The 18276-nt window shown below is 35.6% G+C and overlaps 1 protein-coding gene across 2 annotated transcripts; it reads left to right on the top strand.

Moving 5' to 3' along the window:
* The first annotated feature begins 9764 nt into the window (after nucleotides 1–9764).
* LOC106092364 (uncharacterized) lies at nucleotides 9765–10795 on the top strand. 2 transcript variants are annotated; one of them, XM_013259200.2, is made up of 3 exons: nucleotides 9765–9837; nucleotides 9897–10142; nucleotides 10221–10795. In XM_013259200.2, the coding sequence occupies exons 2-3, from the start codon at nucleotides 10034–10036 to the stop codon at nucleotides 10712–10714; spliced, it is 603 nt and encodes a 200-aa protein (XP_013114654.1). In that variant the 5' UTR covers nucleotides 9765–9837; nucleotides 9897–10033; the 3' UTR covers nucleotides 10715–10795. The 2 variants fall into 2 exon arrangements, with proteins under 2 accessions (XP_013114654.1, XP_013114655.1); XM_013259201.2 differs by having other exon boundaries at nucleotides 9771–9837; nucleotides 10224–10795.
* The last annotated feature ends 7481 nt before the right edge of the window (nucleotides 10796–18276 follow it).

An 18276-nucleotide genomic window follows, 5' to 3' on the forward strand; every position in this document is an offset into this window, starting at 1 on the left:
ATACACCGATCTCTCGGTTTTAGGTTTTGGGGCCATAAAAAGCGCATTTTTTGTCCGATGTTGTCGAAATTTGGGATAAAGAGTTAAGTTAAGCCCCTCCACATATTTCTGCAATTTGGTCTAGATCGATCAAGATTTGCATATAGCTGCCATATAAACCGATCTCTCGATTTAAAGTCTTGGCCCCATAAAAGGCGCATTTTTAATCCGATTGCACTGAAATTTGACACACTGACTTATGTTATGCTTTTCGACATCCGTGTGGTATATAGTTCAGATCGGTTTATTTTTAGATATAACTACTAAAAAGACCAATATTTTGTTATATACAATTGAACAGAATAATAATTGAAGTAATAGCCCATTGTTTATTTTAATTTTTTTTTTTTTAAATATATCGAAACTCACTTCAATTTTTAACATATTGTTTCACTCCATTTCACGATAAATAAATGTTCATACTGGTATAACATTTTTATTAGAAAAGAAACAATTTTCTGTTTGACAGATATATTAGATATTTATCAGATATTTATTATTTTTTCAATTTACAATTAACTATTTTTTTAAATGTATTTAAATATTTCGGCAATGGAAAAGGGGCAAACATTCCCTAATTTTAACTATACAAAAACTCGTATTTAAAAAACTTTTACTGCTAAAAATTTCTTTAAAACAAGTAAAAGCGTGCTAAGTTCGGCCGGATGTCGAATGTCTTATATAATTTCCATTATGGATCGCATTTGTCGAGTTCTTTTCCCAGCATTTTTTTTTAGGCAAACAAAGGACAAAATACAATAATTGTTATGCTATTGGAGCTATTGGGTTGCCCAAAAAGTAATTGCGGAATTTTTAAAAGAATGTAAATGCATTTTTAATAAAACTTAGAATGAACTTTTATCAAATATACTTTTTTACACTTTTTTTTCTAAAGCAAGCTAAAAGTAACAGCTGATAACTGACAGAAGAAAGAATGCAATTACAGAGTCACAAGCTGTGAAAAAATTTGTCAACGCCGACCATATGAAAAATCCGCAATTACTTTTTGGGCAACCCAATATATCAAGTTATGGTCCGATTCGGACCATGATTGAATTGAATGTTGGAGTTGTAGAAGTCATTGTGTAAAATTTCACCCAAATCGAATAAGAATTGCGTCCTTTAGGGGCCTAAGAAGTAAAATAGGAAGATCGCTTTATATTATATTTGACACGTATGTTGAAGTTCATGAGAGAAGCGGTTATACAAAATTTCAGCCAAATCGGATAATTATTGCGCCCTCTAGAGGAACAAGAAGTCCATTTCCAATATCGGTATATATGGCAACTGTATCAGGTTATGGACCGATTTGAACCATAGTTGGCACAATTGTTCTAGATTGCTAGAGGTTCAAGAAGTCAAGATTCCAGATTGCTTTGTATGGCAGCTATATCAGGTTATGAACCGATTTTAACCATACTTAGAACAGTTGTTGAAAGTCATAGCGAAACACGTCATGCAAAATTTCAGCCAAATCGAATAGAAATTGCGCTCTCTAGAGGCTCAAGAAGTAAAGACCCCAAATCGGTTTATATGACAGCTATATCAAAACATGAACCAATATGGCCCATTTACATTCCCAACCGACCTACATAAGTAGGAAGTATTTGTGCAAAATTTCAAGCGGCTAGCTTTACTCCTTCAAAAGTTAGAGTGGTCTTCGACGAATATTTCGAGGAGTTACAAACAGAATGACGAATTTAGTATACCCCCTTCATATGGTGGAGGGAATAAAAACATATGCCTTGCGTTTTGTTGGATGATGTCTATGCTTATGAATTACAAATGACGGCAACTCTGGGCAGCTGCCAAATCCAATGAAGATGAGTGCAGCAGAGGGCGTAGTCTTGGTCGTTTTTGTCTTGGTCATTTTGAATTTAAACCTTTATCCCACTCTCCCATTCTTTAACACATACATTGTGAACTACTAAACTAAATTTCCTTTCTATCAACATATTATTTTCTATAAACTGCTCTCTCCATTTGCCCATTTTAAGCCCATAACAAAAATTTTTGTATTAAAAACCGTAATAGGTACTTTATCCGTTTTTTCGCTCCATATTATTCATATCTTTGATTAAAAGCTGGCTAATGTTAAACGATTATCTACATTTAATAGTGATAATTGGTAAAAGATAGCGGGAAAGAATTGCAGGATTTTTAAAAAATATGGCATATTCTTCGAGGCTATGCATCAACTAGTTGTAGTCGGTAAAAACAGTATTACCGTACAATATAGGTTCAGGTAGTTGCCGATAAAGTATCGCTACGAACCGTCTTTATATGTGACAAACCGTCAACTACCACAGTTTTTTTCACAGCACTGTAAAAATTTTTCGACAATTTTTAATACAAACAACCCGGTTTTGCTTTATAAATGGGAACTCGTTTTAGAAGGAGTTATAAATATCAATTCTCCTCTATAATTTCGAGGCATAAACTAAACTCAAATTTTAAAATTTCAATGTGCTTAAACAGTTAAGAGAAACATTTTTAAGTCCATATGACGATTAAATTAAGTAATTTCTAATTACATTAAGCAAATCTTGGTATTCTTAGAAGGTTAGTAGTTTCGCTTAGTTCTGTTAAAAAATCTTTCAAACCAACTACATCTCAACAAGTCTAAAGTTGTGCTTTTTCTAAATTTCTATACAAATTGAGGACATTTATATTCAATTTGTGTAAAGACAAATTTTACACATCGTTAAACTAAAAACAACGAAATTTTATCATGAGTAAATAAAAGCGTTGTCTACCAAAGGAATATTTACCTGTTGAATAGAATTTTGGTTTAGTAAAATTACTTACCAAATTCAAGTTTATTAACTATTTACAACTAACTAAAGATGTGTAAAATTTATTCAACACTTTCAATTTTTTCTTGATCTATGCAAAATTTAACCAAAATATATTAAAATTGACTTACATAATTCAAATTATTTTTTTGATTAATTAAAAATCCAATTAATAAAATATGAACCACTTTTTTCTGAATGCAAAGAAGGGTGACCTCACCCAATGTAAAAACTGGGAATAAATAAAGTGATGGCAAGTCTTCTTCTGCAGTGTATTTCGCACTTGACAGCATTATGTGGAAGGAATAAATAAGTTTGCGGCCAGGACCTATAGAAACCAATACCTTTTATTCATCGACATCGAGCGTGTTTTTGACACAGTTTCGCGAAGTTGAAGTTCAATATGGAGCACGCTGTTGAATGAGGGCATCCCTGAAACCATTGTGACTCTAATAAGTGAACTGTGTAGGAATACAGATGTTTCAATTGGTTTCAATGGAATAGAAAGCAGTCCTTTCGAAATCAATAAAGGAGTGAAGCAGGGGTGCATCTTTTCGCCGACGCTATTTTCAATTTAACTAGATCCCGTCTTAGCTGGGGTATAAACGGATTCCTTGGAGACATCGACTACGCGGATGATATATACAGGGTGGCTGATGAAAGCCGCTACCAAAAAAAAATGTAATAACTTTTTTTCTATTTAATAATAATAATTTAATAATTAATTTAATTAATTAATTAATTAATTTAATTAATAATAATTTAATAATTAATTTAATAATTTAATTTAACATGAATAAAAGAAAAATGTATTCCATACACCGAAAAAAAAATGTAGCAATATTCATCATTGTAGCAATATTCATCAGCCACCCTGTACATCTTTACGCATTGCTTTGGGCACATTAAAGTGAAATTGGAACGCTTGAATGAGAACGCGGCCAAGGTAGGCCTGAAAATAAACACAACTAATACCAAATTAATGCGGAGAGAAACAAAACATCTGATACTGCTCACTATAAACGGCCTTGTCATTGAAGATGTTGATAACCTTTCCTATCTTGGCATCAAAATAACAAAGACGGAGGATCAGAAGTAGACATGCGCGAACGTATCAACTAGGCTAAAAGCGCCTTTTTTAAACTCAACAAAGTTTTGGTATGCACACTCATAGAAAGAAAGCTGCTATTGTAGCAGTAGTTATGCTTTTACAGCAGTAGTACTGCAATTTCAGAGTAGCAGGCTTACTGCTGAAACGTCTGTTGTTTGCTGAAAATGACTGCTGCTTAATTATGAAGGAGATGTTAGAAAAAAAAAATTAAACACATATGTAAATGTGTATCTCAGTGGATGTTTATAATCACCACTGAATTAATAATTTCCATAACCTGTTTTCTTCTTTCAATGTAGATACAAAAGCCATGCACATTAGTAGAGCAATAACAACAAATGCGAGATAGCTCAGCAACATTCGAAATGTATACCAATGGATGGATTAATATTTCACAAATTAAAATCATCTCCTCCAACAAAATATCTAAAAAATGCCTAAAGTAATCAAGTAAGCCTCTGTTCCTTAATGGCATATTCATGGCCTAATTTGCAATTTGAGATGTCAATGCACTCAACCAAATTTGTTATTCAAAATAGTAAAAATGTTTGCTAAAACAGCAGTTTTTGTCTGCTGAAAATGCAAGCTAGCTCAGCCACATTCGAAGTGTATACCAATGGATTGATTAATATTCCACAAATTAAAATCATCTCCTCCAACAAAATATCTAAAAATGCCTAAAGTAATAAAGTTAGCCTCTGTTCCTTAATGGCATATTCATGACCAAATTTGCAATTTGAGATGTCATTGCACTCAACCAAATTTGTTATTCAAAATAGTCAAAATGTTTGCTAAAACAGCAGTTTTTGTCTGCTGAAAATGGGAAAGCGGACATTATTGCTGTTTCAGCAAACATAGGGCTGCTGTATTAGCAAAAATTTGTTTATTGCTATTTCACCTAACAAAATCTGCTGTTTTGAGTACACAAGTCTGCTGAACAAAAATGTATGCTACTTTTTAGGGTTGCCTGTCACATGTTTTGAGTACTTTAGGTTTTTTTTTAGAAATTTAGTTGGTAGAGATGATTTATATTGGTGGATTATTATTGTAAAGAAGCTACCTAATCCATCCATTGGCAAACATTTCTGAATGTGGCTGAGCTAGCTCATATTTTTTGTTATTGCTCTACTAATGTGCACATGACTGGCATGACTTTTTGTATCTAAATTTAAAAAAAAAGGTTATGGACAGTATACATTCAGTGGTGAGTATATACATCTTCATATGTGTTCTATTTTTTTTTTTATTTACTTTTATTTTTTCTTCTATCATCCCCTTCATAATTAAGCAGCAGTAATTTTCGGCGAACAACAGACTTTTCAGCCGTAAGCCTGCTACTCTGAAATTGCAGTACTACTACTGTAAAAGCAGAACTACTACTACAACAAATATTCAGCAGACAGTGTTTGCTATTTTCAGCAAATTTTTTCTATGAGTGTAGGCGGACATGCTAACCTCTGCGCTACGGTGGCAGTGACATCTCACATAATACAAAAGTCAGAATCTTCATCGGTAGTGTGAAACCTATTTCATTATATGGCTGTAAAACTAGGAGCTTAACACAAGCGACTACCCGCAAAACCCAAGTTTTTATAAATCGCTGCATACGACAAATACTTCGAATTTTATGGCAAACCCGTATTTCAAATGAAGAAAAAATTGGTCGAGTTGACCAACAACACTTTCCCTGTCGATAAAGAAATCCGGAAGAGAAAATGGAAATCCGAGAAACACATGGATCCCTTGTAAATAAGGAGAGTTGGAAGCAACCCAATTGATCGAAACTTCATTCTTAGAACTGTCTCTACATACAAACGTGAAACAGGAAGACAACTCTCTCTGGATATGTGCGGTTTTCATTCGAACAAACACTTTTTTTTAAATGAAGACTTAACTAAAGATAACTACAAAATATTTCAGACAGCTCTCAAAATGAAAAGGCAAAAGCTAATTTCTACTGCATTTACATTACGCGGGCTCGTATATGTAAAGATTAAAAACGAAGAAAAAGGTACTCGCGTGGATTCATTAAATCAACTCGACCAATTTTTTCGTGTGGCAGATGAACCAAATATTTTACGCTTGGAAAACAATATTGAACAACTTTAATTCGGCGTCAACAAAAATTAATTTCTTAAGATTATTAAAACTTTGCATAAATTACATAAAATTAGTACTTTACCAGAGTATTTTATTAATACTAGAAATAACCTCTATCTCACCAACCAATGTCATAATCCCATTAAATCATACAACTACTATTTACATGCGTTGCTTTTTAATCATTTGTATCGATGACTAATATAGGACACTGTTCCAATGACGGTTTATACAGAATGGTTAGAGTGCTATCGAAACAAAAACATGGAATTTCTATTGTCCACATCAATGCACAAAGCCTTAACAACAAAATGGACGAGCTTAGAAACATATTTACTTCCTCCAGCATCGATATTGTATGTGTATCCGAGACGTGGTTCCACCCAGAACTTAATGATTTTGTATATAATCTTTCGGACTACAATCTATTTCGAGCTGATCGAGTATCCAATGCAGGCGTCGTGTGTATATACATTCGTAAGGAATTAAAATGCAGCGTAAAAATCAAGTCTGAAACCGATAGTGAAATTGAATATATATTCTTGGAGCTGATAATAAAAGGATCTAAAATTCTTTTGGGAACTTTATACCGACCCAACCGAAATATTCCATTCAATAATCTATTACGCGTAATTGAAACACATTCGGTTTACTACAATGATGTTATCATCGCTGGAGACTTTAACAGCAATCTCTTAGTCGAGAAAAAACTTATGGAGTCTATGAATACACTGGGTCTCTACTCAGTAAATACATCAACACCAACACATTTTTCCTCTGCTGGAAACACACTTCTTGATGCTTTCTTTGTCAACTGCAGGTCTAAAATATTACTATACGATCAACTTTCTGCATCAACTTTCTCAAAACATGATCTGATTTTCATTACTTATGACACCTTTGTTGACAGAGCAAAATCTCAAACAGTGTACAGAGATTTTAGCAAAATTGACTTCCACAGTCTCTGGACATTAGAAAATGAAATTAATTGGAGCGTGGTCTATAATTTAGACTCTGTCGAAGATCAAATAGATTATATGGAGTATCATATCACAAATCTTTACAACGCTTGTGTTCCCTTAAAATCTCGAATTGTGTGCAACAATCAACAGCCATGGTTTAACCAAGAGATCAGACGCCTAATTAACTACAGAGATGAGCTGTACAAGAGATGGAAACGTTTTAAAACCCACTTGCTCTACGATCAGTTCAAAAAGGCAAGAAAAAAAGTTTCGGATTCAATAAAGACTGCAAAAAACCAATATTATCAGCAAAAATTCCTTACTGCAGTCGATAGTGGATCTAAATGGAAGATCATACGCAACATCGGAATAGGACAAAAAAATAAAGCACCTGTTGAAATCAACTTGGATGAATTAAACTCACAATTTGCTAATTTAAACACCACTGATCCAGTCACTAACTTTTCAAACCAATTGACACTGAGAAATTGTTTTGTTCCACAAAACTCCTTCTCTTTTCGTTGTGTAGATCAGACAGAAGTTTTGCATGCATTTCGCTCAATAAAGTCCAACGCTGAAGGAATGGACGGGTTAAACCCAAAATTTCCTTAATTATTGTTACCCAGATGTCTACCTTTCTTTACACATATATTTAATACAATTTTAACAAAGTCTTATTTCCCTGCTTCCTGGAAGTATTCGAAAATAATACCACTTCCAAAAAAGAATAGCGATTTTAGACCAATTGCAATTTTACCTTTTTTGTCAAAAGTATTGGAGAAACTTTTATGCGAACAGATCAATCATTACATAGCCAGACACAATTTATTAACTGAACGTCAATCTGGATACAGGGCACAAAGAAGTTGTATTACAGTTCTCGCTGACTTAGTTGAGGAATTAAGATGCAAAATGGATGAGGATATGACGTGCATTCTAGTTTTACTAGATCACAGTAAAGCATTTGATACAGTTAACCACAAAATTTTGCTCGAGAAACTAAGAAAATTATTCAATTTCGCTAAATCTGCTTGTCTATTGTTATCAACATATCTATATAATAGAACACAACCTGTATGCCATAATAATCTAACATCGAATGTAATAACAGTCAATAGAGGAGTGCCACAAGGGTCTATCTTGGGCCCTTTGTTGTTTAGCATGTATGTGAATGATTTACCATCAATTTTACGTAACTGTGATGTTCACATTTACGCCGATGACGTTCAATTGTATGCCAGCTCACAAAAAAACAATATAGCCCAGTGTATTGATGATATAAACAATGATTTACTAAACATATATACATGGGCCAGCAGCAACCATCTTACAATCAATCCAACAAAGTCAAATTGCATTTTAATATCAAACAACAAAGTAAACAAAGAAAGTCTACCCCCAATACACATTAATAACTCGGTTATTGAATTTGTGTTGAATGCAACAAATCTCGGTGTAATCTTTAACGAACGCTTAAACTGGACTAATCACATCCAAAGAAATATTGCAAAGACATATGGCATGTTAAGAAATCTATGGGCTGTACAAAACTCAACCCCACTGAATATTCGAATGCTGCTTGCAAAGACCTATTTGGTCCCAGTGCTCCTGTATGGATGCGAATTATTTGCCAACTGTAATAGTGCTGATAAACGATTGTTGACCGTAGCATACAATAGCATAGCTAGATATATCTTTCAAAAAAGTCGGCGGGAGAGAATATCGTCATACTCGTATAAAATTTTTAACATGAGTTTCGACAACTTACTCCAATTTAGGTGTATTACATTCCTACACAAAATAATCTACACTCGCGAACCGTCATACCTTTATACGAAATTGCAATTCGCTCGTTCCAATCGTGGAAGAAAAATTATCCAGTTACGCTACAGAAAAACTAAGTCTGAATACCAGTTTTTGATAAATACCATTCGTCTTTGGAACAACCTCCCCACAACATTACAAATAGTTAGCAACGCATCTCGCTTCAAAAAGGATTTGTCAACATATTTGCAGTAATGCGTAATCTACATAATTTGTTAATCTTATTTTTTATACTTTTACTTTTATATATTTATAGTTTGAAATTGTATCTACTGTATTTAAAAGTCTTCATCTTATACCTAGTACTGTAATTTATAAGATATTATGTCTTGTTGTACTAGGATTTCAGATATTTAATAAATAAATAAATCGTGGAATCAAGCCAATGCTTTGGAGCTAGATGAAGAGAGCTTATTGATTGCACTGAACATTTTACTACTGGTTATATTTTATTGTAATATATTTAATGTTTATATCTATATAACCTCATGTTTGCTAAATCGGCGGTCTGTCTGCTTTCCCATTTGCAGCAGACAAAAACTGCTGTTTTAGCAAACTTTTTTTGAGTGTTCTTTATAGGGTCTAAGAACAATATGTCGAAGTGTTACAAACGGAATGACTAGATTAGTATACCCTCTTCCAATGTTCCAACGTTTCACCAGAAGGCATCAAAGTAATACACTTTTGTCGGACAGTGTAATAAAGTGCATGTGTAAAATGCCGGATAAGTTAATGCAGACACATTGATTCTTGATCGATTGTTGGGTTATTTAGATTTGTTGTCCTAAAATAGCAATTCATGCACCCATTGTGGAACTCTTCCCCTTTCCACCCACGGCAACCGACGTCCCCTATAGTTTGTATTATTTATAAAACAAACAACAGTGAACTTCCAAGTTCATTTTGGTCTCAGAAAGAGGGGATCGTTTAGGCGGCTTTCTTGTGCCCGTACACACAATGGGCAATGGTGTGGTGGTGACAAATGAAGTGCGAGCAGTGCCCAAAGGTATTGTATATGAGAAAAGTGAGAGTGTTATATTTATCTGCAAGATACTTTGGTTGTAGGCCGGCCAGTGCGCGTTATGTTTGCTTTGACTTCGGTCAGTACGTCTTTGGAGCTTGCTGGGCAAAGATCGTTCCATTGTTAATACCATATTACTGCTACCTCTAACAGCCGCCAGCTTGCTACTCGTATTGGTACAATGAAGGTTTTTATCGTCTTGTTTATATTCATTGGAATTAATCTGATTGAGGCTGAGGGCGATGATTCAAATATTGCCAGTCAGCACAACATTCAAACCCAATCATTGCGTAAGTCTGATTTTTATTGATTTAATTTCTCTGCTCCACTGGCGAAGATCAACAAAATGTGTGTTGTATTGCTTTCAGCAGCCGGTAACATTGCCGTCGACGAGGTTGTAGTTGAATCATCATTGTATATAAAACCTAAACCCCAACCCCAGTTAAGGCGCACGCGTAATGCTGTTTTTGGCGAGTTTAGCAATAGTTTATTGCCATTAGTTTTGCACCGACGTGTCAAGAGGCAGTTTGGTCAAACGCAGGCTGTTGCCAATGCCGCTGCTAACCAAAATTCAAAGACCAACGGTGGTTTACAAAGTTCGGCCGCTAATGCCCAAGCACAAGCTTTTAATGCTCAAGGTCCTTCGGGCTCATTTGGCGCATCGTCAGCTGGCACGGCTACTCAATCATTGAGTATAAATAGTCAAGGTACACAAAACGCTGCTGGAGCTTCACACAGTCTGAATTTCAATTTGCCCAATGGACAATCCATCAATTTCGCCTCAACTAACAGCTTTGCCAATGGACCAGCTGGAAATATGGCTAACAGCCGTGGCAGTGCAGTATCAGTGAATAAAGTTTAAAACGACTATGTACTTATGAAATTAACTGGTAACGTTATGTTGAAAAATAAATAAATTGTAATCTTTTGTAGGTATTTTAAATGCATATATTCATGAAATATTGGGAATCCATTAAAATCCTACAAAATACTAACTAACCATAATATTTTAGTCATAATCTTCTTCTTATATTGAGTTGCTCAAAAAGTAGTTGCGGGTTTTTCATATAGTCGGCGTTCACAAATTTTTTCAACGGCTTGTGACTCTGTAATTGCATTCTTTCTTCTGTCAGTTATCAGCTTTTACTTTAAGCTAGCTTTAGAAAAAAGTGCGCGAAATTTTGTTTACATTTGTTTGTTTGGCGTCAATTTTAATATGGAGCCTACAAAGGAGCATTTTCGTCATACACTTGGCTGGGAACTTTTGATGCATCCACCATATAGCCCTGACCTTGCACCATCAGACTACCATTTATTTCGATCTTTGCAGAACTCCTTAAATGGTAAAACTTTCGGCAATTCATCATTGCTATAAAATCGCACTTGGTTCAGTTTTTTGCAGATAAAGGCCAGAAGTTCTATGAGCGTGGAATACTAAATTTGCCAGGAAGATGGCAAAAGGTTATCGAACAAAATGGCAATTACATATTTGATTAAAGTTCATTCTAAGTTTTATTAAAAATGCATTTACTTTCTTTTAAAAAATCCGCAATTACTTTTTGGGCAACCCAATATATAAAAACCGCACCCAAACTGAAAAGTGGACCGATCGGGGCAATATAGGACTCAAATGAAATGTATTTACGAGTAAAGGCTGGTAATATATTCGCTTTTCGTGATATTTTTGTATATTATTTTTTTTTTTAGATAAAAGATTTTAAAGCAAAAACAAAAACACAGCGAAAAACATGGGTTTTCAACGGTGAAAAAAAAAAAATGATATTAAAGCATTAAGTTTCGTGTGGCAGGTCTTACTCCAAAAAACCCTCATTCAAAAATCTCTAAACAGAAAAATATTGGGTTGCCCAAAAAGTATTTGCGGATTTTTTAAAAGAAAGTAAATGCATTTTTAATAAAACTTAGAATGAACTTTAATCAAATATACTTTTTTTACACTTTTTTCCTAAAGCAAGCTAAAAGTAACAGCTGATAACTGACAGAAGAAAGAATGCAATTACAAAGTCACAAGCTGTTAAAAAATTTTTCAACGCCGACTATTAAAAAATCCGCAATTACGTTTTGGGCAACCCAATAGATCGATCGGGTAGATAGAAATTAAATCAAAGGTGTTTGGGAGTACTACGCCAAAAAAAATCCATCCCAAAGGGATATTTACACCGATCGGGAAAATTTGAAACTCAAACCAGAGCCCTGTGGGAGTATAATACGAAACTTATGTTATGGCCAAATCACAAAAAATGTCTTCCATAGGTTCAGAACTGCAAGAACTGAATTCTGAACTATTACACTGAAAAAAGGGCATCGTATTATGTGATATTACGATACCCTTTGGATACCCACCACGGCGGGTACATATGTAAACCACCTTTCGTCATAGTCCGGTGAAAAATGCATGATTTATCCCTCATAGCAGCTTTATCGAAATATGGTCCAATTTGGACCAAATTCGACACGGATATTGAGTGGTCTAATAAGTACAATTTATTGTTAAATTTTTTAGAACAAAATATTGGTCTTTTTGGTAGCCATATCCAAATATAGACCGATCCGAAATCGGATAATAAATTGGCCTTTTATGGGGCCAAGATTTAAATCGAGAGATCGCTCTATTTAGGCAGCTATATCCAAATCTGGACTGATCTGGGCCAAATTGAAGAAGGATGTCCTAACTCATTGTCCCAAATTTCAGTAAAATCGGTTAATAAATGTGGCTTTTATGGGTCTAAGACCTTAAATCGACGGATCAAACTATATGGGGGCTCTACCAAGATATAGCCCATTTACGAACTTAACCTGCTTATCGTCAAAAAAAGGATCTGTGCAAAGTTTCAGCTCAGTATCTCTGTTTTTAAGGACTATAGCGTGATCAACAGACAGACGGACGGACATGGCTAGATCGTTTTAGATTTTTACACTGATCAAGAATATATATACTTTATAGGGTCGGAAATGATTATTTCAATGCGTTGCAAACGGAATGTCAAAAAAATTAATATACCCCCATCCTTCGGTGGTGGGTATAAAAATGTACCCAAATATTGTTCTAAAATTTTATTACGCTTTATGAAGATTTTCTCTTATGCTATGATGAATTTGCTAAATTACGGGATTATATCGTGTTATCAAAGAAAGTGCAGTTAGTTTCTATACTTAAAATGGGATGTAAATTCCCTAAAAATTTTTTCTTACAACCAGTTTGAAAAAATTTGACTAAATTTCCAAAATACTCGCTGAAGGAAATATTATATCCTAAATTGTAATCTGGAAAATGCAAAAAAAAAAATTGTATGGAAAAAAAATGTACAGTAAATTTGTACTGAAGCTTGTTACCATACTAGCTGGACCGGGCCCGCTCCGCTGCTCCTTCTTTTACTTTATATGGAGCACAACTTTCCTTTGAATATTTATTTTCGACAATTAAAAAACTTTTAGTGAAATACCAAGCTACGAAAATAGTCTCTTAACTAGCAGATTAACAATATGAGTGCCTATATCTGAATCCCATATGATATTTATTGGTCTACGAATTTAGGTTTGGATGTAAGGTGTACTCCATTCTTAAAATATTTTATTTCATATTCTCGATATTCTCATGATGTCTGATATAGGGGTGTTTTCGCCCGGTGAGGTGGTCCCCCAGACACTTAGCCCTGAAAAAATATCAGCATCGAGCTCTTCTCTCATATACCATTTATTTAAACCCCCTATTGCCATGGGTTTAAAGGGAGTTTGCAGGATGAGGCGTCCCCCAAACACATGGTCCCAAAATTGTTATCAAATTTGTTTTCTAATCTAAAATAATTTTCTTTTGAGCCACATATTGGCATGGTCGAAAAATGTTTACCCTTTGCGGGGTGTTTTGGGGAAGGGATGATGCCCTAAATACATGGTCCTACATTTGGATATCAAATTCGTATTCTACTCCCAAATACCTTTATTTGAGCCCCATATTGCGATGGTCAGTAAAAAATTGCAGTTTGTGGGGTATTTTGGGAAAGGGGTAGAGCCCTAGCAAATTGGTCCCGAAAGTGGGTATCAATTCTTGCTCTACCCCCCCATACCTTTCATTTAAGCTCCACATTGAAATGTTCGGTATATATGCACTATTTAGGCGATTGGGGTGGTCCTTCAAACACTAAGCCCGGAACATATATCAGCAACGTGCTCTATTCTCACATAACTATAAATCATTTATTTGAACCCCATATTGCCATTGGCCTCAAAATTGGATATCAAATTCGTTTTCTAATCTCATTTAAACTACTTATTGCAAAAGTCAGCAAATATTTCCGGTTTGGGGCATTGGCCCTAAAAACTATAAACATTTAGTTCCACTCTTTTTAAGACCCAAATTGTCTTGGTGAGCAAATACGTCCTATTTGGGGTTGTTATGGTGGTGGGACATCCCCTAGATACTTGGCCCCTAATGTTGATAGCAGATACGTGGTCTACTCCCAAATACCTTTAATTTGACCCCCATATTTCCATAGTCGACAAACATGACCGGCTTGGGGGTTGTTTTGGGGGATGGACGGTCACTCAGTGAGTTGGCCTTGAAAATATATATATTGGATTCGTGTTCTACTCTAAAAACCTTCTTATTTGAGCCTCATATTGCAATAGTCTGGAAATACTTCCTATTTGGGTGGTGTGTGGGTGTGGGGTGACCTTATAGACACTTTTCCCGAATATTGATATCAGATTCGTGCTTTACTCCCAAAGACATTACATTTGAACCCCATATTGCTATGGTCGTTAGTTTGTCCCCTTTGGGGGATGTTTTTGGGGAGAGGCGGCCCCCAAACACTTGGTCCCATATTTGGATATCAGATTCGTATTCTACACTTAAACACCTTTTATTTAAGCCCCATATTCCCATGGTTAGTAAATAAGTCCTGTTTGGGGGTGTTTCGGGAAAGGGACGGCCCCCCAGAAACTTGGTCCCACATTTGGATATTAGATTGGAATTCTACTCGCAAATGCCTTTCATTTGAGTCCCATGTTGTCATTGTCGGAAAATATGTCCGATTTAGGAATGTTTTGGGGGTTGGGGTGGTCCCCCTAACACTTGGTCCAACAATTGGATATCAGATACGTTTTCTTATTATAAATACCTTTCATTTGAGTCCCAAAATTTCGTGATTGGTCTAAATATATGTTTGGTAGTTTTTAGGGTGGGGCAGCCCCCCTAGTCACCCCATCCGAAATTTGGATACGAAATTTTTATTTTTAGGGTACAACAATATATGAGAGTACACAAAATTTCGCTTAAATCCCACCTCCCATCTCCGAGATCTGGCATTTCTGAAAATTAGGGTAAGGGGGAGGGTCTGCTCCCCCTTCAGATTTCAAAAGATGTAGTATTTTCACCATGGGATTATACCATCTTTAAAAATTTCAAGAAAATCGGTTCAGCCGTTTCTAATAAGGAACACACAAACAAACAAACCTACAAACAAACACAAATTGATTTTATATATAAGACTAGCCGAGCCCGGCACGCTTTGCTGCGCCCGATAATGGTATGTTGGAGAGGGGTATTCTAAATTTGTAAATTTCTGCCTAATTTTAGCTGAAAATATATTCCAATTTTCCTGTGGATTTTTCTACACCCAAATACCTCTTACTTAAACCCCATATTGCAATTTTGCCACCAATTTAGTGCTCTACTCCCAAAGACATTTCATTTCAGACCTATATCGCCATGGTCGGAAAATATGTCCGATTTGAGGCATTTTTTGGGGGTGGGGTGACTCCGAAAACTTAGTCCTACAATTGGATATCAGATTCGTTTTCTACTCTCTAATACCTTTAATTTGATTCCCATATTGTAGTTATTGGTCTATAAATCCGTTTGCCGGGTTTTGGGGGTGGGCGGCCCTTCTAGCCACTCCACCCCAGATTTTAATACCAAATTAGTGTGCCAACAAAATTTCGCTTAAATCGCCCTACCCATCTCCGAGATCTGGTGTTTTGAAAATTAGAGTAAGATGAAGGGGGGTCACATATCAAAAAATGAAGTACCCTATTTTCACCACGGATCCATAATGCATCATCGGTGAAAATTTCAGGAAAATCGGTTCAGCCGTTTTAAAGTTAAAAAATAATACCGCAAACAAATGCAACGAAATTCCTATATTTTATTTTTCTTTATTCAATGGACCGATAGGTTGGCATAACAAAGATTATAGCCGTATGATTAATTTTGACCACTCTGCCCTCTTTCTGTTCATGTTGGCTTCTCCAAATTACCGCCATCTACTGGCTGTTTTTAATTGGGTCAACTAAATTCAATTGAAAACAGTCAGTAGATGGCGCTATTTTAAATGTTAGTGCTACTCGCTTGGAGTGGTGCATCATGTGGTGGTTGTCTATTAATGACTATATGCAAATGCAAATTTTGCCCATGAACATTCCACTAAGGAACAGTACAGTCCAAATCAAGTTTTTAAGCTCAATGATAGGGGGTCTGCTTTTTATAGCTGAGTTCGAACGGCAAGCCGTAGTGCGACACCTCTTTGGAGAGAAGTTTTACATGGCATAGTATCTCACAAATGCTGCCAGCATTAGAAGAGGGAAAACCACCGCTGAACATTTTTTGGTCTCTCAAAGATGATGGTCTTGCAAAGATTCGAACCCAGGCGTTCAGCATCATAGACGGACATGCTAACCACTGCGCTATGGTGACTATATGACTACCTATTACATAACCATAATTTAGTCTTTTTAAATCAAATCAAATTGCCATATTAAATGATTTTCAGTGGTAAAGAACTAATTTGCCAGTCTATATATTTGGTGCGGTGGGGATAGTTCTTACTATTAAACCATGTAAAACTTTTAAGCAAAAAATTGTTGCCGTCGTTTGGTCTTGTCTATCGATGAGCTAAAAATGGTTGCAACCTTAACGCTAAGGTTTGCAACTACTGCTATGACGCTGAACGTCATAATTTTGGCGATATGGCGGCCTACATTAATTTGTGACCCCACACATTAATTAAATCACACAGTGTCCTTTTAGGTCATTATGATTGATCGACTGTTTTGGGGTGAGGTGGTCCGCTAGATATATGAGCAGAATAAAGAAATCAGATTCGCAGTCCACAACCTTATACCTTTAATTTAACACCATATTGTAATGATTGGTGTATTCAGCCGTTTGGTGGAGGGCTCACACATCATCTGCCACTTGAGAACATATTTGAATGACGCACTCTACCCAAAAAAAATCTATCACTTGATTCCCCATTGTTTTAATGGGTCAAATAACCTATTGGAGGCGATTTTAGGAGGTAAAGCACCACCATGATTCTTCGATACAAAGTTTAATGTTCATTCATAATTGTAATTCGTCATCTGCTCTCAAATGCCTTTCATTTGAGTTTCATCAAGCTACGCTCGAGTAATTTTCACATTTGAGTGGCTAATCGGGGATGGAGCGATCATCAATTACTTAAACCTCATTCTTAATGACATATTTGTAGTATACTCCCGAATACCTTTCATTTGAGTCCCATATTGGTATTTGCGCCCAATATGTTTGTTTCGAGCAGTTTTTGGGGTTGGGCGAACCTTTGGATACTTGAACCCAAGTTTTTGTACCATATTCGTATTCTGCTCTCCAATATCTTTCTTTTGATGGCCATATTGTCTCCATCGGTCCACTTTTGATTTTGGATGGCGTTTTTGGGGTAACGGGAGGAGTCCGCCCTTCCAATATCAACAAATTGTATAGCCTATACCTCTTTCCTGATCATATTCATAATATTCTCCCGAATACCTTTTATTCGAGTCCCATATTTTCATTATCGTCCAATAAACCTATTTTGGGGACAGCGGCTCCCAATGACTTGGACCCAATTTTTGATATGAAATTCGTACTCTACTGTTGAATACCTTTCATTTAAGTCCCATCGGTCCAATTTTATTTTTGGGTGGGCCTATTGGCGTAAGGGGAGATCCGCCCCTCTGGCGATATCAAAAAATTGTATAGCCTATTGCTCTTTCCGGACCACTCCCCCAAAATCTGTGAGAATTTCAAAGAAATCGGTTCAGCCGTTTTTGAGTCTAAACGAAACAAACAAATAAACAAGCATACAAACAAACGAACACAAATTAATTTTTCATTTCGCTGCGCTTTCTTTTAAGCGATATGAATTATAACTTTCTTTTCAATTACATTTCTTTGTATTCACTAACTTACGTACATATATATTTTGCGGCCATGTTTTTATAGAACTTTTAGACTATTGTGAATGCTTATCCCAGGGTAGGAGGGTTAAAAAAATAAAAAATTTATTCGAAGGACAGACAACTTGTCAAAACAATAGTGAAAAGCATATCATCAACTTTGAACACTCTCTCCTGTAACTCTCGCACTCCTTTTCTTTGTTCGGGTTTGCT

The sequence above is a fragment of the Stomoxys calcitrans genome, chromosome 1 (genome assembly GCF_963082655.1).
Source record: "Stomoxys calcitrans chromosome 1, idStoCalc2.1, whole genome shotgun sequence".
Taxonomy (NCBI): Eukaryota; Metazoa; Arthropoda; class Insecta; order Diptera; family Muscidae; genus Stomoxys; species Stomoxys calcitrans.